The sequence below is a fragment of the Neolamprologus brichardi genome, chromosome 3 (assembly GCF_056152115.1).
Source record: "Neolamprologus brichardi isolate AB-2024 chromosome 3, ASM5615211v1, whole genome shotgun sequence".
In the NCBI taxonomy this organism is placed as follows: domain Eukaryota; kingdom Metazoa; phylum Chordata; class Actinopteri; order Cichliformes; family Cichlidae; genus Neolamprologus; species Neolamprologus brichardi.
This window is the reverse complement of record NC_142106.1, coordinates 19804492-19826105: the sequence shown is the minus strand read 5'-3', so window position 1 is coordinate 19826105 and position 21614 is coordinate 19804492. Positions and strand designations below refer to the sequence as shown.

Genomic DNA, 21614 nt, shown 5'->3' with positions numbered 1-21614 from the left:
CGTTAGTAGCGCATCTGGGAAGATAGATAACTCTCGCGATACTTGATTCGATCAAACGTTATTTCGCTGTGGCGTTGGCTAAGTCTATCCAAACACACCGCGGCTGGTAAAGTTGGTCATTACCCCTCCAAAACCCACTTTTTGTGCCGGTAAGAGACACTGAAAAAACGGAAAACACTTGTGAATCACTTTATCTCACGTGCGGATATTTAGTCGAGTTTTCGGTTGTTTTTTATAAACATTTTCCCGTCATGTCAACAACTGATGTTAAGCATTAACTTGGTGTGGCACCGTGCAGGTGCACTTGTTCCGCTTTATGTTCATGTATTTGTTTTCACAAAGCCTTAGCTTAAGGATGTAAGTATGTAAACCGTGTGCAGTGCTATTGCTACTTAAATAATATAGCCACAGTACTCAGAATATTCCAGTTTTCTTTGTAGTGCAAACTTTAAACATTAGTTCTGTGTGTTTCTGTTTAGAAAGCAGTGACGCTCACGGAACCCTGATGATGCTGAGGATAGTGATGAAGAAGAAGATCATAATGGCGGGGTCAGCAGGCAGATGATGATGAGGAGGATGAAGCTGAGGGTGAACCGCAGCCAGCTGCTGTCTCTGTCCAAAGAAGAAACATCTGGGAGCTTCCAGAAAGAAGGAACGCTGCAGGTCGGACGGCAGGAGGCAGGTAAGAGATTCTGATCAGTTCTATTCTCCTTTATCATAACCTGTATTAGGCTAATGGAAATAATCTTTATTTTTTTTCTCATTTGTTCTCTTTTTTATTTATTCAACTTCACTTTCACTGCAGTGTTTTGCTCTCCTTTGTCGTCCTTCGTTGTCTTCTTTGCTATTTTTTTCTCGCCTATTTGTCCTAATTTTTATGCTTCTTGTTATCTTCTGTTCTATTTTGTTCTCTTTTATCTTTTGCCTCTCATCTTCATTTTCTTATTTTTTCTTTTTAATTATCGTCTTTATTTTTTTACTAGTTCTCTTTTTTGATCTTTAGTTCTGTTTTTCGTATGTTCGCTCCTGATCTCTCATGTTTCTGTTGTTTTCTTCTCCTTTGTTTTGTATCTCTTTTCTCTTCTGCTCTGCAGTCATCTTCGTCTGTTTCCATCTCCTGCCTGACTCACTCTAACTTTACTTCCTGGAACCTCTGAGTCTCCACCGGTAGAACAGTTTCCTGACTCACAATCTAAAGGTCATGAAAGAAAACGCTGCTCTGCAGAGCTCTCTTTAGACAGATTTTTCCATCTTAGTGTTCAGAAATCTGTGAGCCGTTCTGTGCTTTCACAGGTCTCACAGAGCGGTTCTGCCGTCTGAGAGGAAACCTGCTGTTCATCCTGAAGAAGCAGGTGAGAGTCAACATAAAGACCCCAAAAAAACCAGGAAACGTGTCTTTTTGTTCTTTATTAAAGAGAAAACATGAAACTTTAACGCAGGCTGGTGAGCTGGAGGAGGTGTTGCTGCTGGAGAGATGTAACGTCATGAAGCTTCCACACAATAGCAGACTGCTTGCTGTCAGTACGTAACACGCACACAAACACACATTAACGAAGCTGTTTGCATACTATGTGAGCACAGTAAAATGTGTTAGTGTGTGTGTGTTGAGGCTTTGAGAGCGGCGACCCTCCCGTGTTCCTGCAGTCGAGCAGCTCTGCAGAGTGCACGTCATGGCTCATCAGCCTGAGAGACGCCAACATCGAGGAGCTGAGGAGACGCATCACACACCTGCGCACGCTCATTAACACGCACACGCAGGAACACACACAAACCACCACGGATAGCCCTGACAGTGATGGAGGTGCAGGTGAGCATGTCGGTCAAAGAAGTTTTTGTTGTTTTAATTCAGTGTTAAAGAGACATTATACTTTTTTATTGTATTTACTGCTGCCCACATGACCTGAACTCAGATAAGCAGTGGACAAACCCATCCATCCATTCTCTTCCTCTAATCCTTATCAGGGTTGTGGTTGGGCTGGAGCCTATCCCAGCTGCCACAGGGTTTATAAAAATAGCACATGATGTGTGTTAAACTAACAGGTTTGAATAGTTCACAGCTGATGTAATGCTGTTCTGTGGCCACCAGGTGGAGCAGAAACTGCTGCTACAGTATCTCCGCTGCACCTGACAGTGGGTATGTCCACACACACACACACAAACACACCGTTAAAGCTTTCATTTATAACACTGCTGATTTTCTGTGTCATACCGTGTGTTTTTGTTCCTTACGTCTTTCCCACGGCCCTTCTTCTCTCAGAGTGTCACGGTTTGGATATCATCAGAGACAAAATCCAGATTCACATCTCTGTCATCGACACACACACTCACACAGTCAGGAAGCACTGCAGCGCAGAGATAGCAAAGGTACACACAGACACACACACAGGCTGCCAAGTGCTGTTCTTCGCTTTTATTACTACTTTTGTGAGAACCTCTTTCACACACCATTTGTGGTACATGAGCTGCGTTATATTAAGTCTAGGTTCAAGTTAGGCTTATTATTTCCCCCTGAATTGATCAAACTGCATTCTGTGTGTGTGTGTGTGTGTGTGTGTTTCAGGGATCAGATGATGGTGTGTTTCTGACATCAGTGTGCTTTTGTGATGACTTCCCGCTATACCGACACTGCAGGATCAAAGTCACCATTTACCATGGCGACGACTCCACAACAGTGAGTGTATATATGTGAGTGTGTGTATCCAGGTGTGTGTTTTTTCTGTGTGTCTGAAAAATTGTGTGTTTAAGAGGATTAGGGGTGTGGTTATGTGCATGTGTAGTACCAGCAGTGGTAGCTTTTCAGCACACGCACACTCACTTTATCTTTTGGGTCACTTAATCTGTCACACACACACACACACACACACACACAGCTGGTTGAAAGAGTAACACTCGAACAGCCGCTGAGAGAGAAAGTGAGATTACAGAAAAGCAAATATTTCCGTTTTCAGCTCTTTTCCCTCCGTCCTCTTTGCCAAACTCCAAGCTGCCAGCCAGTTCAATTGTTTCCCATGATGCTCAGGGGCGTGTGTTTTTAATCCAGTCGGCCATGACGAAATAGGAGGGGGAGGGACGAGGGAGCGGGAGGATACTCGGCCGGTGTGCGTTGGTCTTTTCAGCTGGAGACGGATCAGAAGGGACAACCAAAGGCGACACTGAGTTTATTTTTTGTGTTCGATGTTTTCTGCGACGCTTAGTTCCTGGACCAATGAACCCGCTCTCCTTCTGCTTCACGTTTCTCTTGTTTTATCCACAGTTTTGTTGAACGCCTGCTTGGAAATGCATCACGAGCAGGAGAAATCTGCTCGTACAGCTGCTGCCAAAGTCAGCGTTAAAATATCAAATAGGCTTTAACATCGAGGATGCGTTCAGGTGCAGATGAGTGTTGCAGGTGCTGTAGCTGGGCTGTATTTCTGATTGTCCAGCAGTGTGTCTGTGCAGCAGCTTCAGTTTAGATTTGTAAACTTATCTGCTTTTGTTTTGGGTTCAAATTCATTTCAAATATATTTGTTAATAATGAGCGTACAGTTTTGAGATTGCAACCAAATCGCAGCATTGTACCAGCAGTAGGACCTGTGTTTATCTAAATGCATGAAACTGCAGTAAAAGCTGCCTGCATGAAGTGAGCACCTGGCAACATGGAATCATTACATTAGAAAAGTGACATTAAACTATTAATAAATGTCCTTAAAGACTGATGAGCAGACACAGGTGAGGTGGCAGCAGCTTACAGGAGCTTATTTAAAGTCAGTTTGATATTAAGAATAAAGAAAAGTTTGATTGTTTTAAAAGTTCACACGCTTAACGTATTGGGATGTGTACCTGTGACTCACTTCCTTTGTGTGTCATTGTATAGATTCAGCTGGTTAATGAAATCTTCAGCTGATGTTAGAAAGCAGGAAATCCTAGAAAGAAATATAGACTGAAATAGTGAGAGTCAGAGCAGAAACAGGAAGTCACTTTTTAAAAAAACCAACTTTCTGAGGATGCAGAGGGCCATGAAGGCATGCACCGACTGTCTCCGACCGCCAGGAGACGGCCACAGCATCTCTGCTGGACAGGTAGGGAAAGTCCACATGTATCAAACCCCGTAGATTCCCATGTTAAAAACTCCTTGCTAGCAGCAGAAATAAGCCCGCTTACAGCCCTACAAAAATCTGTTTCAGTTTCTGTGGATAGTTTCAACTGTAAGGGATTAAATATAACTAAATTTAGCGATGTGTCTGCTTTGATAGATAGCCGTCCATCCCTAAGCTACAGTCAGCTACTTTAGCCACAGACCTGACCGGCCAGGCATCAAATACTGGACGATTCTTATTGTTTTGAAGCACAAACAAAATAGAAGCAAATACACAGTTTATCGCAGGTTTCCAACGATGGTCTTTGAGGCAGAGATCAAAGCCTTCTACGAGCCTTCAGCTGAGTTTAGAGACCGGAAATTTTCAAAAGTAGCCCTCAGCACGCTTACATAGTGACTAAGACCACGCTAAGTGAATGGAAACATGCTCTGTATGTGTAGAGGAAGGTTGACAGTCTTGAGTGGGCTTTTTAACTTTAAGGGATATTCCAGAGGAAATTAGTTTTAGACAGGGGACTTTTTTTGATAAAACACTGATATATGTTTGGTCTCGCAGCTGATGCTTGTTCAGGCTTAAATGTGAACCTTAACTTCCTCGTCTTTCACACTCTGCAATACAGGGTTTTGCTTCGGCCCTGTTTGTGATCGCTGCATAACCCTGATGCTGTTTCCTGATAAGCTGGTGGTGCAGATGATGCATCAGTTCAATGTCGTTATTGTGGAAATAACACAACAGGGATTGTTTTATTGTCGTGTGTGTTTGTGTCAAGGTTTGATGGTGATTTGCATTTAATCTTAAAAGCCTCTTGCTTTTCCCAAGAACTGAGTAGGCAGATTAGCTCGGTGTGTGTTTGCATGTTTGCGTGTTGTAACCCTAACCTTGAGCTGCAAACGAGGAAATGAGGCAACTGTTTGCATGACTGAAGTTAACCCATCAATATCCGGTTTCCTTCTGTCTGTCTTCTAGTGGTTTTCTCTTTTCAGCGTCCTACAAGGGTCTCTGACAAAGATGAATTTCTACTTATTTGAAGAACGTTTTAAGGCTTTAGGAAAAGTTTGTTTGCAGGCTGGCTCTGCTCTTGGGAAGCAATGAGAACACGTCATAGCGTGTCTGCAGTAATATGTCCTGCATTGTGATAATCTAAATATAGTAATCACACAAATAAGTGTTGTTGTTTTTTTTCTAAACAATTAAAAAATGACTGCCTTATTCTGACCGACTAGTTTTCACTGCACAAACTCACAGACGAATTCATTTGATCCAGAACTAACAAGCAAATAAAAGGAAGGTAAGAACTGAGTAAGAAACTTAAAAAGCAAATCAGCATGTTTAAAAAATGAAAAGGTTAAACCTCCTTTTCGGTTTCAAAAAAGAAAGCCGCTATGTCTCTCGGCTAGGCGGCCAAATTTCCTGCAAGTTGATGCATCAGTACGCCTACACTGCTGCTTGCTGTGGACCAGATGCAGGATGAATATGAAACTATCGGCCTTACATTACACACAGAAATGAAAACCTGTTACAAAATGTTTGGCCAGATATCCAAATTCATTAGATGTTTGTACAAACATTACTCAGATGAATGAATCGTCACGTGGGAGCTACTTTCTGTGTGGGTTGGTCTCTTTTTATGTCTGCTGTTTTTATTTATTTGTATTTTTTTTGATGGTTGAATATCAGCTTAAAAAAGTCTCAGACTCAGTGAAATGAAACCATGTTTGATGTGATAAAAGATATCAGACAACTGATGTAAATGCAGCTTACTTCATTCACTTTGTCTTCAGTGTGGTGTGTGTTTGTGTGTGTTTTGGGTGATTTGAGTGCTTTTCACTCGTCAAGGTAATCCTCTGAGTTTCCGATTATCGTCATGGCAGCCGAATGATTTCAGTGTCGTTGCCGTGGGGATTTATGATAACAGGGCCGTGATCTTGTGGAGATGATGAGTTTGGATGTGTATTTGGTCCTTTATTAATTCATAAGTGTGTGACAGCTCTGTACATACCCTGGAGTGGAATACGTCTTCCCTGCGAGGGCTGTTTGGCTAAGCGTTATATAGTTTTCACCGTCACTGTGGTTTGTGCTCACAGCAGAGCCTTTACTCTGTGGCTCTGTTACGTCGGGTTCAGACTGCATGATATCAGTCTGATTATAGCCCGGCTCTGACATCGTAGGGCACGTGTTGTACAGCTTTAATCTGGCCTGAACATCGCTTTAAGTTCTTAATAAACTTTGGCCTGTGCAGTTGCAGCTGTGGTTTGTGTAGTGACGGGCACAAGCTGCCTAACACAGAATTCAGTTAAAAGGAAAGATGCTGTACGCACATAGTCTCAGCTGAGAAGACTGAGTACCTCACATCTTTATCAAGTGTAGAGGAAGGCCTGTTTATCCATTCACCGTTAGACAGCTTTTGTTTTCCAAAATCATTACAGTCTTGATTTTGGTGTTTGAATCCACCCAGCAGTAAGAGTATGGAGTCGCAGAGGAAAGAGAGGCTTTCAATAAGTACTTTGGAAAGTTCAAGAGCTAAAATAGGCCAAATATGATGGTGCTGTAAAGGTCTGTTTCATTTTTAGGTGCAGAAGAAATGCACAGTGAAACCATAGCACTGGTGTTACTCTCTGGCTCTGTCAGTGTGTGGCTCCATAGTGTAGTGGTTTACAACTAGGGCTGCCACAAACGATTATTTTGATAGTCGACTAGTCACCGATTAATTTGCGATTAGTCGACTAATCAGATCATCATCCATTGGACGTAAAACATACAGCTTATTGCACCAGCAGCATCTGCTCTCATATAACTATCAATACCTTACAGCTTTAAGTGTTTAAGGTATGTGCTAACTAAAAATAAAGACAAGATGAGAGTTTATTAAATTTTAATGACATTTGCAGATTGTTTCAATGGAGTTTAATCTGCTTGACGTTTATTCAGCTGTGTAAAAACTCTAACATTAATCTCAGCCAAACCGATTTACCCAGGAACCAATAAAATACTTAAAAAAAGGCAAACAATAACATTTTTAAGTTATCCAAGTGACTTATATATCATGTTTAACCCGAGTAGCGAAAGGCGGCGGTGGGTTTGAAAACGATTTGCCGGAAGTCCGGTGTTCTCACGGGCTCTAGTGACTCTTGCCCCCAGCTAGCTATCGAGCTAGCTCGTCTCCGAAAACGTCGGAGCGCTTTTGAAAATATGTGGTGTCTTGATAAACTGAGCAGATATTTGAGGTTTACACAGCTACATTCTAGCCTGAAAATATGTTAATCGTTTATTTTGTGACCCAGAAAGAATAATAAGAGTAATATTAAAACTAACTAGCTGCCGCCATTGTTGACAGCTGCGCTATGAATTCTTCTTCTTCGGGGTTTAACGGCAGCTGGCATCCTCGTACATGCAGTGCTGCCATCTACTGTTTCAGTCCGTTATTACACTCTTAAATCCTACTACTTATTCCTGCGTCTTTTGGGATCTTACAAAGCGTCAAACGAAGCGTCGACTATTAAATTAGTCGTCGACGATTTTAATAGTCGACGTAATCGTGACTAGTCGACTAATCCTGGCAGCCCTATTTACAACCCAGATCCCTTTGGGGCCATTCTGTGTAAAAATCTGCCCAGTCAAACACAAGGAGATGCATGCTGCAGTAGGTGACCACTCGTGAAAGACGGGGCAGCTGGAAGTAGCTTTTAGTCAGTGACTATATTTTGCTCACAAAACCAGTTTGTGAAATTCCCCGTGTGCTCTGGCTTCTTCCCACGGTTACGTGCTGATTCCAAACTGACCTGTGAAGGCTTTCTAGGGCGTAACAGTTCTGAAACTGAGATCGTGACCGCACTGCAAAGGTCCTCTTTGTGGTATTACTGTAGCTTTTAATGCCTAGTAAAGGCCTGCTGGTCTTTTGGAAGCTGTGAAGTCAGCGTGTCAAACCAAAACTGTGCCTAAAAGTCGAGTTTTGAACCAAACTGTGGATATTTTTACTCCTCTGCTACACGCTGGCTCTCACCCAGTGTTTGCAAGGATAAGCTTCAATCTCCAGTGACTTGAGATACATAAGTAGTGCTGCTGCTTATTTGTTATTAAGGAAAACCATCAGGCCTCTAAAAGAAGAAGGTTTTGTCCTTGAGTCTCTCAGTCTGCAGCCACACTGTCAGATGAGGCTATTAGAGTTCCCGTTATGGTTCAGTGTTAATGTTATACATGGTTTGAAATGTGAAACTGTGTAGTCGATGTTTTTGACCTGATTCTAAAAAACACAAGTTGAAACACGTCTTATCATCATAATCTACTTTAAAGCTGATGTTTTCACAGAGAGCTTGTTGTCAGCGGAAATTGTATATATTTATATAGCTATGATGTGAGTCACAAAGAGAATTTAAACAATGAAAAAGCAGTTTGATGTGAGATGAAACAACTGTCTTGCTCTGTTTCTGTCTCAGAGGAGCTTCCTGGGTTTTACCTCGTTCTCTATCAGAGATCTGCTCAGGGTCAAGGAGCCTCACGTCTCACTTAGCCTCAGGTAAACACACTTAAATCTTCCCCTTTTAACCATATTCATCAAATCTTGTCTTAAAATAAAGTTTATAATTACTCTGTGTCCCCCTTATCCAGTTTTACTAACCTTTCATCACTATTCTGCATGGTTTACTCATCAACAACTTTCCCTAACCTAAGCTCCTCCCCCGCCCACCAGAGAAATCACCAGAAATCCACCCTGCAGGCATCTGAAGTTCATTTTAAGTTTACCTCTGCACACACTCTTTTCCTCACCATGCATGCTCTCTCCCAGCTTTACCCCATTTCCTATCATAGAAATGTTTTGAAGTCAACGAATTGCACGTCATAAAAAGCTTCCAGGATTGTCCGTTGCTTAGATACTGTAGACCGCAAGAGGAAGTGAGGAGACAGCGTGGGGCTCCACCTCTGTAGAAAGTCGAAAAAGGCAGCTCCTTCCTGTTTTGTCACCACAGCATCTTTAGAGAGACAGACGAGCAGCCGTAAAGACGAGATTAGATGAAAAAGCAAATTCCGAGAGATCGAAGGAGGACAGGAAGAATGAAGACGAGGAGAGAGAGGCATAGATCCAGAGCGCGGTCCAGGCATGAGCAGGCGGAGTGCAGTAGGTGTGTCTGTGCTGGCATGTTGTATCCAGGTGTGCCTCACTACTAACACATACCTCATGCAGGCTGGCAGAACTGCAAATTTTTGTGACTTCACAAAGAAGCATTTCAAATAAACTTAGAAAAGCAAGGCATCTTTATCCAGAAATATTTGTTACCACCTTAATGGAATTTCTTTCTTGTCTTTCAGTGTGTTTTGTTGGTTCTTCTATCATTTAGAGGTGCTATTTTGTCTTTAGTTAACTTTTCCTAGTGCTTATTGTGTAATTGGCAGCCATTACTTCATATTTATGTTGGTTCCTGATCTTAATGGTGATTTGTTTCTTAGTACCTTTTTTTTTGTCTTTCTTTTGTTAATATTTAGCTTTATTTTTAGGGTTATCAGGGGGTCAGGAGGTCCCTGACTGGTCCCTAGTCCTGTGTAGCTGAAGCTTAAGGAAGAATGTATATTGGGAAGCGGTTGCTGGTGAATACAGATTATCTAGAAAAGAATCGTCCGTTATTGTCTTTGCACATGCACCACGAAATTGTCTAATTGAAACTGGTCACAAAGAGCTTGCAATGACCTACTTGTCGTTGCTTTGGTTGTTCTAGTTTGCATTGAAGATGGCAACTTGTTTGCAAACACTCTCAAACACTCAGCTTGAAAAACTGTGATGCAACCCTGCAAAAAGCTAATCCTGGTGCAGCACCGTGCGCCTTACTGTGACAAGTGTCATGTGAATGACCTCAACCAGTAAGGGAATACACATTTTTCCCCCTCGTGTTGCTTGTTGCCAGATGTTATCCAATCAGTCTGTGGGTTGATTCAATGCTTAAAACTCTTTAAATAAGAATTTTCTGAAACATCAGTGGAAAAAAACAACATAAAAGGAGGCCATAAAAGTGTGCAGTATCTATTTCTACTCCAGTTCTCTTGCTCTTTAGCATTGCCTCGTTGTTCTGTTTAGCCGTGTATTGCTTGTAATTTTGTTTCTAGTTAATAATTAGTTTTTGCCTCCATCTGTATTTTCATTTATTGTTTCCATTTTTACCATCTAGTTAGTTATTTTGTTTAAGTAACTTTTCATTTCCAGCTAATTGTTACTTTATCGTCTTAAACATGTTCCCTCCTGAACTTTTCTTATGTTTCTAGTATGTTTTTTTCACTAGCTTCTTTTTGATAGTTGCAGTTTGTTTATGGTTTGTGTTGGATTGTTGGTTCTCTGGTTTCTGACCACCTTAAGTTGTCTGGTAATCTTGTTTTGAGTAACTTTTGTCTTCTCTGTAGTTGCTTCGTCTTTCTCGTTAGCTGATTGTGGCTCAGGTTAGCCTTGTATACCTCGCTTTCTATTTTTTTCTTCCCGTTTGTTTCATTGGTGAATCAGGTAGCAGGTGATTGAAGCTTTGTCTTGCTAGTCGTTGTATTTTTAGTTAGCTTTTCATTCAGTCTCTCTAGCTTTTCCCACTAGTCGCTCTGCTGTCTTCTTTCTCAGAAGGCTTGCTTTGAAATATTTTAATATGTCCCCCTGTGTTCATTGGTCCGTTCCAAATTATGAATTGAACTATGAAGAGGAACTGAAAAGTGAATCAGGTTTTCTTGGCTCACAGTGGGCCTCTCAGGAGTGACTGTCCATGTGAGCAAATCCACATACGAGGCAGAGTCTGTGTACTTCCCATATTTCTGATATGTTCATGAATTCTGTTGAATTAATTAGCATCAAATGCCCTACTCACGGTACCCTTACCGCTCAGTCTTTACATTTTTGTGATTTTTTCTTCTTTGAGTATGAAGTGTCCACTCTTTCTTCATCAGGACGATGGATGGCGTGAACGAGGTGGGGGAGGTGCGGGTGTCCCGCGTGCAGATGGAGGGAGACAGCGAGAGTCAAACTCCTTCTGAACATAAGGTAGCACAAAGTTGTCTTTCTCTTTCAGTGGTGCTTGTTTGATGCACCGTGGACTCGTCTCAAGTCGACAGTTGGCTCTGTGGTTTTCTTTCTGGCACATTTGAGGTCTAGGTTGGTAGATGAGTCACAGTGAAGCTGCTTTATCACTGTCCAGTCTAGCTTTCATTTAAAAGTGCAAGAAAAGAGATAAATAATAACAAATTACGTTTGACCTACTTTCTAATCTTTCCGTTTTCCTGCCCCAGTGTTCCACGCTGTGTGACAGTATTCACGGCTCTGTCCACGACAAAGACAACAGTCCGATGATGAGAGCATGTGAGGCACACAGTCTACAGGATATGTTTTTCTGCTTTTATATCAGTTTTCCGTCCTTAACCTGTGTGTGTGTGTGTGTGTGTGTGTGTGTGTGTGCAGTGCTGTGTGCTCAGGTCTCTAAGGTGAACAGGTTTAAGACAGAAGATCAGAGGTGGCTGCTGGTCAGGGAACAGATGTCAGAGACGCCGCTTTCTTTCTCTTTACCCAAACAGTTACTGAGCTTGCTCATACAGGAACATACAAACAGGTATGCAGGGCTTGTTCTTTGCTCAGACTGGGCCTTCAGGGGGTGATGACTAACATTTGAGTCTTGTTTTATTTGACAGTATATGCATTTCTGATGATTACATAAGCAGACGTGTTTACTATACTTGTGTAAATAAAATGTACATTTAAACAACTTGAAAAAGTTCTTAGTTTAGCCCAAACTGCTGAGTCTTTGATGTTAACTTCCTCCAAGCTATGTTAGCGCTCTGCTAGCTGCTGTTACATGCTGAAGTAAACACAAGACAACATAGAACTGAAACAGACGTGTCCATAAGTCGGCATGCTGACACAGATCCAGCACGTTGAGTCAGGACTGGATGGATATCCGATTCTAACGTTAGATTAGTGCATCTCTGCAGAGATGAGATAATGAGGTCGTGCCTGTTTTCACACTGTGCTTCCTGGAAGTTGTTCATGATGTTATTTTTGGCTGGGTTTACATATATACATGTAAATAGAAATTAAAAAAACCTATGCAAAAATAAAAGTCTGTAAGATCAAAACCGGATCAAAATCAACTTGAAACTGAAGTTTATTCTTTAGTAGTTCAAACTCTTCCTTGTTTATATTTTTCTTGGCGTTGGTGCAACACCCCAGGTGATCCTCTGTAAGGAACAGGATGTTTTAGCTCCTCCCTTTGTGGAGAGCAACTGCACATATGAGATGAACAAGCAGGGAAAACGTATGGAGGGACATACGTGTGGGTGTAATGTTATTACACGCAACAAAAATTAGACAACCACTGTTTTCAGCTGCCCCTGACAACAGCAGGTGGGCGGGGCTTCTGTGATATCATCATGTCAAGGATATCACCTGCCTATGACATCATAAAAATCCAAGAGTAGAAAAAACAGACTGAAACTCTTTGTTTCTTTCAGCCTGAAGTTGTTTTTTTTTCCTGTTAGAATTCAGGAAATGAAAGAACTCGGTGACCTTTCACCCCACTGGGATGGCCTTCGCCATGATGTCCTCAGCCACTGTAACCACGTGACCGGCTGCTATCAGGAACTGCTCGCTGAGCTCGAAAAAGTCTCGGGTGAGGTGACGTGATCTTCATGCGGATTTTAGCTTTTTCCACAGATAGTATCTGGAAGTACACAGAACTGATATATCCTGATATATCCGCAGCTTCATCCTGTTTTAAGTCGAGCACCAGTAAGTCAGACAGACACCTTCAGTTTGTTCCGACCAACCTACACACGCAGAGGATGGAGGTCACCAGTCCCGACAGCACAGGTACATCCGTGAGCCTCCTGCTTCTTAGAGATGAGCTAAGCTAACGTATGATTTGGTGTCTGAAACCACCGCTGGCCTCACAGAGACTGTTTAATGCAGGGAAGTCGAACTCATTTTAAATCGTGGGCTCAGTGAAACTACATGAGAAATATTTAAAGTTACAGAAAATGTTCTGATAGTGGATCATCCAGATTGTTCTTTAATTAAAGAATTTAAATTAATTCACAGAAAAGGTTGTTTTCCCCCTGTTGACTCAATATAAAGAATAAAAAACACATTTCTGCGGTAAATAATAAAAAAACAGGAACTTTACTGTCATTTCCTTGTTTATCGATTACTTAATTACTCTGCTGTAGTGTGTGGTATGAATTCATACTACCCCAGGGGTGGGGTCCCTTATCACTAGAAAAAGCTGTAAAACATAATAATACAAAAAAAAAAAATACAAAATACAGTTAAAAGTAAAAAAGCTAACTTATTTTCAAAGTCATTCAGTGGGCCAGCTTTAAGTCTTTTCAAGGCCTATTCTGGCTCCCGGGCCTCGTGTTTGACACCCCTGGGTTAAAGGTTGGAACTACATATTTGGATATGTATCTAATCATAGCTTAAGCTATACACGTTACCTGTAAAATTGAACATCGAGAGGTTTCAATAAGACTTTTTTTGTTGGTTTAAAAGCTGTAGCATCAGTCTCTAATTGTAGTTGTGGCTCACGAGTCAAGTCGTAACAGTATTCGGTGGTAACCGCTCCACACTGACTGCGGTTAATTGTGGCAGAACTGTATCATTCTAGCGTTACGTAGCAGATTTGCCCTGCAGGGTACCGTACAGCGCTTTCTGACAGCGGTAGCCATCTTTGATGCCGTGTCCTGTTTGCACGGTATGAAGCGTCTCACAGTGCAGCACACTTTCCTGCTCCCGTTTGCAGCAGTTACAAGTGCATCCCTCTAATTTCAATGGTGTTTTGTGAACAGCTTGCAGGTAAATTACTGCAGGTTTTTGTTGCATCCCAGTCGATGCTGAATAAATAAGAATAAAAAGATGTATTTGTTATGTTGACATAAAGTAAAAATGCTCAAATATTGAAATATTATTTAAGTGTTTCTAAATCATAACCGAACTTTCTTTAACTGCTTCTTATTTCTGTTGTTTATTTTTATTGACTTTTGACGAGACTTTACAATAACCATCAGACATGTAAACAAACAATCGTGATTTAAACTTTATCAAGTAGTTATTTTACTGTTAATAATAAAAAATGTTTGCCATCATTAGTAGTGTTGTAATTCCCCTTTATGTTGGTTGTGTGAATAAAAGCAGAAAATAACATTTTATGTCAACGTGGCTCAGTCTGCGGCTTCCTTCTTCTTCAGGCCTGTGGTGCATGTGTGGTATGAACAGCGAGACAGCGCTCGGTCGGAGGCTGTTTTATAGTAACTCACACCACAGGTTTTCCTAAAGTAAACAGCCGCTGAAAGCAAAAGTAAAAATGAAACGGGTGAGTGAAATGGGGTACAAAGGTTCACAGACTGGTACTACTGCCACCGGCTTACTTTAAACATTCCTAAACATCATCTATGAACTTTATGTGGCTGGTTAAACTGGTTTAATTGGAATTGTTTACCAGTTTGTAGGCATTATCATGTATCATGTAGCAGCTGTGAACACCACATTATGATTTACTGATGATGGTTATTATAAAGTGTTTAGTTTCCCATCTTCACCTTTCTCTCTCTCTCTGTGCTTTAGATGCTACAAAGCTCTCTCACTCACTCATCTCTGTCCTCAGGTGTTTGGTATGACGTTATAACCTTTGGTGCTGCGGCCGATCATCACCAGGCCTTTAAACACGGAGGGCTGAAGAAACTCCTCAGGAAACATACAAACCTCAGGGAAAGGTAACGTCTCCACCTCCACCCTTTATTTTCTCTTTCTCCTCCTTCCTCCAACAGCGTCACACTCAAACATAATATTGTTGGCTGCTGTCGGTTAATCTCTATAATCTCGACTCTGTCGGGATTAGCGTTGCTGCATTGTGGAGTCGGCGCACTGATGCTTTAATTTTTATGGAATTATCTCAGTCAGCAGAGGGATGAATAGCCGTGATGTACGTTTAGAGTTAAAGAGATTGTAGATGCGTGCTGTAAATTAAATTGAGCTGAACTCAAGTTAAATATCTATAAACATGAACTCATGAATCAAAAGTTTTCTCATTGCCACAAATTGGTGACAATTTATCGCAAATAATTGGTGACGATCGTTCCTGCGTTAAGTAAATCACACTGTGTGACACTAAAAACTTCTACGAGCGATTTTCCAGCACAACGTAAGATCCAACTAGGGCTGGGTATCATCACTGATTTCGAGAATCGATTCGATCCACGATTCGATTTAATTCGATTAAATTCGATTCGATTCCATTCGATTTGAATATGGGAAATTTTGACAGTCAGAAATATTATAATTCAGATCAGTAAATTTACATATTTTTGTATCTATAAAAAGGAAGCTGACACATGCAAGACTTTATCAAAGGTGTGAACATCACAGCAGAAAAATATTCTGCAGTACATCAAAAAGGAAAGAAAACCATTAATCAACACATGAACATTACCTCTGACGTTACAGCGGTTTTATTAGAGACACGGCTAAGCGTTTTGCATTTTGCATAATTTTAAAAAGTTTAAATTTGTTCAGTATTGAACGGCAGAAATTAGGTTTTCTTTTCAGAAGTATGTAAACGGGAAAAGACACAGCGGCCGACAGCGCTGTAAACAACGGTAGACTTGTGCGTAACAAGCAAGCGATTAATGCAGAAAACAGTACAGAGAGAGAGAGAGCTGTGCATCGTGGTCGAAGCAAAACTGTAAAAGTCAGAGTGAATTCATGACGATGTTTATGTGAAGCGTAGTTTGGATCTTCTTTTGCTGCTGGTTCGGTCAATATTGTTTGGAGAGAGATCAAACTAACAGCTTTAGAATCGGCGCAAAAAGGGCGTGAACACAAAGCACGGACCCGCCGACAGATCAGAATCAGCGAGCTGTCGGCTTTCAGCCTCGACCGTGTCCGTGCCGTCAGGTGAGAAAGGCGACATCTCACTGATTCTGATCCGCGGTCTGCGCTGTGTTTGCGTCTTTGTGCAGAATCCGTGGACCTGCTCGCATTTACTGTCTTAGCTGTTTGGTGGTTGTTGAAATTTTGTGAGATTTCACCTGAGATTCTGTCATTTTGGGCAAAATAAATTTATATTAAAAAATCGATTCAGGATTTTAATGAATCAATTTCACGTTATCCAAGCCAGAATCGGTTTTAATCGATAAATTGATTATAAAAACCCACCCCTAGGTCCAACCAAGTGACACAGAGATCATCGAATTAACATTTTGGATTCATCCCCAGATCTTAATGTGATTTAGTGTGTCAAACACCAAATTTGTGCCACTAACAAAACTTTTATCCATTGCTGTAGGAGAGAGAAATATAAGAACGTGTTAGTCAGTGTTATACAGCGGCCCCTCGTTTATCACAGTTGTGATAAAGTTGCGTTCCAAAAATAACCAGCGGTAGGTGAAATCTGCGAAGTAGCCACCTTTATTTTTTACAGTTATTATAGATGTTTTAAGGCTGTAAAACCCTTCGCTACACACGTTATACACTTTTCTCAGACAGGCTCAAACATTTTCACACTTTTCTCTCTTGTTGCAACACTCTCAAAGTTCAAACCTTTGTAGAAAAATAAGTCCAGTATTATGAACTTAAGGAACCTGCAGGTGTCTTTGAAGCTGCAAAATGCTTTGTGGACATTGTTGTGTTTGTTGGGGAGAAAACTTACAAACATACAGTACAGCACTTCAGAGTCACACTGCTAACGATCAAAGATTTAGATAAATTTGACAAAGTGAACGCTTTCTGTACTGTGCAGGAGACACGACATGAGATTGATTGACAATGGTCTAGAGCCAATCAGGACGCAGAACACAATGTGCTAACAAAAAAAAAAAAAAAAAAAAGCATGCAAAATTGCACACACACACAAAAACAAATAACCGAAAAGGGATCTGCGTTACAGTGAGGCATCACTGTATTGCATAAAGAGGCATCTCCAGCTCTGGTCTGTTTTTATTGATTCACAGAGATAAAAACAGATTTGTGTGTCCACACGTGAAAACTGGAGACTGTGCAAACCAATCAAATCAAATTTGCTGTGTTTTTTCTGCATTGAGGTTTAATATCAGTTAGGGCGACGATTAGTCAACTAGTCACGATTACGTCCACTATTAAAATCGTCGACGACTAATTTAATAGTCCACGCGTCGTTTGAAGCTTTGTAAGATCCCAAAAGACGCAGGAATAAGTGGTAGGATTTAAGAGTGTAATAACGGACTGAAACAGAAGATGGCAGCACTGCATGTACAAGGATGCCAGCTGCTGTTAAACCCCGAAGAAGAAGAAGCAGAATTCATAGCGCAGCCCAGCTCAGTTTACAACAATGGCGGCAGCTAGTTAGTTTTAATATTACTCTTATTATTCTTTCTGGGTCACAAAATAAACGTTTAACATATTTTCAGGCGAGAATGTAGCTGTGTAAACCTCAAATATCTGCTCAGTTTACCAAGACACCACATATTTTCAAAAGCGCTCCGACGTTTTCGGAGACGTCTGTTACCCACTAGCTCGATAGCGAGCCGGGTTCAAGGCTTACTAGAGCCCGTGACAACACCAGACTCCCGGCAAATCGTTTTCAAGCCCACCGCTGTCTTTCGCTACTCAGGTTAAACATGATATATAAGTCACTTAGATAACTTAAAATGTTGTTGTTTGGCTTTTTTCAGTATTTTATTTGTTCCTGAGTAAATCGGTTTGCTGAGATTAAAGTTATAGTTTTTACACAGCTGAATAAACGTCAAGCAGACAGCTGATTATCAGAAGTGTGAGATGCTCGAGAATAAACTCCGGTGTCCTGTTATATTTTAGATAGCAAGAAGTTTATTAAAATTCACCGAAACAATCTGCAAATGTCATTAAAATTTAATAAACTATCATCTTGTCTTTATTTTTAGTTAGCACATACCTAAAACACTTAAAGCTGTAAGCTAATGATAGTTATATGAGAGCAGATGCTGCTGGTGCAATAAGCTGTACTTTTACGCTCAATGGATGATGATCTGATTAGTCGACTAATCGCAAAAATAATCGTTTGTGGCAGCCCTAATATCAGTCACTGTAGTGTCTAACAAGCTTGTCATGAAGGATAAATACTTAAAGGTGAACTTTAACTCTAAAATGCTCAGCTTGAGGTTTAAGAACAGAAATGTCCTGAGCATAGGGGGACATCACGGTGCTCGTAGGCTGAGCACGTTTTCAGGCAGAGCTTTGGGGAAATCGATTTTATAGAATGCAAAAATAATCCTACTTCTCACTTTGACCCCAGTAAACTCGGTGATGAGTTTATAGCATCAATCGTCTTTTTGATTACAACATGTTTAGTTTGGAAATAATGGCCCCACCTAGAGTTAAATCGATCGCCTAGGCTAAATCTGCTAGATTACGAGCGCGCAGTAGTCTTGGATGTAACCCATGTCCTTCACATCTGGTTTTAAAAAGCCAAAATGTTGCAGCTAAGGATTCAATACAAATTCATGTTGTTATCTGCTGTAAACATCCCGAGTGTGTAATCTACACAGGTGGACTTGTTGGACTCTTCAGTCTCTTTCAGTTTAGCTTGTTGGTAAAGTTTTCCTCGTCCTCCTTTCTTTCCTCTCCAGCTGTGTCTCTTACTCCCAGGAGGAGAGCTCTAGAGCCAAGGAGCTGCTGACAAGGATGGCCCAGCTGCAGCCGTTGGTCTTCGGGCTCGCAGAGGAGCTGCTCTCCGTCGCGCAGGAGCTGAACGCCGCCCGGCTGCGGCAGGTCCTGGGCAGCCTGATGGAACAGGTGAGGAAGGAATAAGAAGAATGCAGCTAACCGGCAGTCGTTTGGACACCAAGAAATCTGATGTTTCCCCATACTTTGTCGTCTGCCAGACCGAGCAGTTTGTGCAAGCGCTCAAAGAGGAGTTGGTAAAATGCGCCCTGCTGGAGATCCATAACCAGTGCATCGCAAACGCCAACAGCAGCCACGTCCACAGCAACGGGCTGCTGTGTGAGAACTATCCCGCCGATCAGGAGCAGGATGGTGGCCGACATGACACGGAGTACGACGAGGAGGAGTGGGCAAGTTGGAGTGTGTGTGATGTCTGCGTGTTTCCGACAGCGTTGTATGATTCCAGTTTTTATATGTGCTTGTTTTTGTGTAGGACAGGGTGTGGGTGAATGTCGGAAAGAGCATCAACTGCATTGTTGCCATGGTCGACCGACTGCAGCAGCAAGAGGAGCAGCTTCAGACGGTGATGTCACCAGAGCCGCAGGAAGGGGACACGAACTCTCAGAACACAGGTAACGGTAAATCACATTTCAGAGTTCACATGTTTCTGCTACTGTTTGTGTATAAAATCATTTTTATATGTTTTAATATATTTGAAAAAATTCTAAATTTAGCACTAAATTAGCGATAAAAAAACAAATTTGTCAATTGATTATTTTGCAAAAGGTTTTAGATAAGGTTTTACCCAAGTCACCTCAAGCGCTGTGACCGGTGTTCATCATTAGTAGATTCAGCTGTTCAGTCCATACTTACCTTGGCTGTCAGTATGCTGTGTGTCCACGTGTATTTACTCTGGAGGAGGAAGTCTTGAAGTATCACGTGACATTGTACACGTGTTAATATCATGGATTATGCTAGCTGATAATCTGGCAGGCCAACCAGCATTCTCACTGAGATTATGCTTGCAATAACGTTAATAAGCTAGATACAGTTTTTTAGCGATGTGCATCTTGGCTGTGTATGAATCTTGTGATGGTTAATTTAACCTCGGGATTATTTCAAATCAAATCAAATCACATCAAATCACTTTTATTGTCACATCACATGTGCAGGTACGCTGGTGCAGGTACGCTGGTACAGTACATGCGAGTGAAATTCTTGTGTGCAAGCTTCACAAGCAACAGAGTTGTGCAAAAATACAATAACATAAAACAAGCAAAATATAAGAATGGCTAAATCTGAGACTAATAAATATATGTACAATATAAGAGTGTAGGCATTACTGGATGTGTATACTAAATATGTTTTTCTACGTGTGTGTGTGTGTGTATACATATTTTACAAATTAAATAGAGTAAACAATAAATAAAATATATAAAATATACAGAGGTTGGTAGTTGGACATGTGCAAAACAGTGGCATTAATGTACAGTATGTAGTGCATAACGTTGAAGTTCCAGTAGTGGAGGTGAGGTGTCTATGAAGTGCTCAGCAGTCTGATGGCCTGGTGGAAAAAGCTTCTCTCAGTCTGCTGGTTCGGGACCGGATGCTGCAGAACCTCCTTCCTGATGGAAGTAGTCTGAACAGTTTATGGCTGGGGTGACTGGAGTCCTTGATGATCCTCCCCGCTTTCCTCAGGCACCGCTTCCTGTAGCTATCTTGGAGGGAGGGAAGCTCACCTCCAATTATCCGTTCAGCACACCTCACCACTCTCTGGTGAGCTTTGCGGTTGTAAGCGGTGCTGTTGCCGTACCAGGTGGTGATGCATCCAGTGAGGATGCTCTCAATGGCACAGCGATAGAAGGTCCTGAGGATGCGGGGGCTCATGCCGAATCTTTTCAGTCTCCTGAGAAAGAAGAGGCGCTGCTGCGCCTTCTTCACTGTTTTATTTGTGTGTACTGACCACGTAAGATCCTCAGCCAGATGTACACCAAGGAAGCGGAAGCTGCTCAGTCTCCACAGCAGTGCCGTTGATGGTGATAGGGGTGTGTACTTCTCTGCACCTCCGGAAGTCCACTATCAACTCCTTTGTCTTTGCGACGTTGAGGGTGAGATGGTTATCTTGACACCAGTGGGTCAGGGCGCTGACCTCCTCCCTGTAAGCCGTCTCATCACCGTTGGTGATAAGACCCACCACTGTAGTGTCATCCGCAAACTTCACAATGATGTTGGAGTTGTTAGTGGCCGTGCAGTCGTAGGTGTAAGTCATCTCGAGTCCTTTAAATCAAAATCAGTCCATGTGCTGAGACGGTCGGAGAATACCTCCGTTTTTAAATTTCAATCAGACTTTGACAATGAACAGGGTTTAATACATGCACAGAGCACGTTTGAATAACAATTTTTAATGCTTCACTGTTTTCTTTCTGTTTGAAAGATCACTTCATCTCACTCATCAGTGCTGCATTTCCTGTTAACTTAGTTTTGCTAGTTCTTCTTCTTCTTAGATATCTCATTTTCAGATATGTTTTTTGTTTTCTTTTTGTAAATTTCTGATTAAAACACCAAACTTTCTCACGCTCTCCCTCCAGCCTCTCGTTCCTCCTTCTCCTCCTTCTCTGGGTGCACCTGGCAAGAGCACCTTCTCCCTCTGGTGGTCACTCTTAGGGACTGCGTGCGTGAGGCGGTGGGGAAGGCCCAGGTAGCTATGACCTTTGTGGTCCTGCAGGAGGCAGTGGATGTGACGGTCGCTCAGGGCCCTGTACACATAGCCCAGAGACGTCACGCCGTCTTCAGCCAGGCGGTGAGGATGACGGAGATTTACAAGGGAACATGTTCTGGTTTTTATTTATTTTTTATTGGGGGGGGTGTAATTTTAGTGGGAGTTTGTAGTTTTCTGTATTAAAGAAACTGTGTTTGTC

At 41.7% G+C, this 21614-nt stretch overlaps 1 protein-coding gene across 2 annotated transcripts in view; it reads left to right on the top strand.

Annotated features, from left to right (window-relative positions):
• Window positions 1–66: 66 nt before the first annotated feature.
• Window positions 67–21614, top strand: part of LOC102785354 (type II inositol 3,4-bisphosphate 4-phosphatase-like) — a 36356-nt gene continuing 14808 nt past the window's right edge. For both annotated transcript variants that reach the window (XM_087833562.1, XM_087833563.1), the window contains exons 1-19: window positions 67–149; window positions 480–682; window positions 1294–1352; window positions 1440–1521; window positions 1610–1807; window positions 2087–2134; window positions 2258–2364; window positions 2561–2671; window positions 8510–8589; window positions 10986–11079; window positions 11325–11394; window positions 11494–11641; window positions 12567–12697; window positions 12790–12897; window positions 14687–14795; window positions 18663–18828; window positions 18918–19106; window positions 19190–19328; window positions 21285–21496. In XM_087833562.1, coding sequence (XP_087689688.1) covers window positions 562–682; window positions 1294–1352; window positions 1440–1521; window positions 1610–1807; window positions 2087–2134; window positions 2258–2364; window positions 2561–2671; window positions 8510–8589; window positions 10986–11079; window positions 11325–11394; window positions 11494–11641; window positions 12567–12697; window positions 12790–12897; window positions 14687–14795; window positions 18663–18828; window positions 18918–19106; window positions 19190–19328; window positions 21285–21496 — 2172 coding nt within the window. In that variant the 5' untranslated portion in view covers window positions 67–149; window positions 480–561. The remainder of the gene's footprint in view (window positions 150–479; window positions 683–1293; window positions 1353–1439; window positions 1522–1609; window positions 1808–2086; window positions 2135–2257; window positions 2365–2560; window positions 2672–8509; window positions 8590–10985; window positions 11080–11324; window positions 11395–11493; window positions 11642–12566; window positions 12698–12789; window positions 12898–14686; window positions 14796–18662; window positions 18829–18917; window positions 19107–19189; window positions 19329–21284; window positions 21497–21614) is intronic.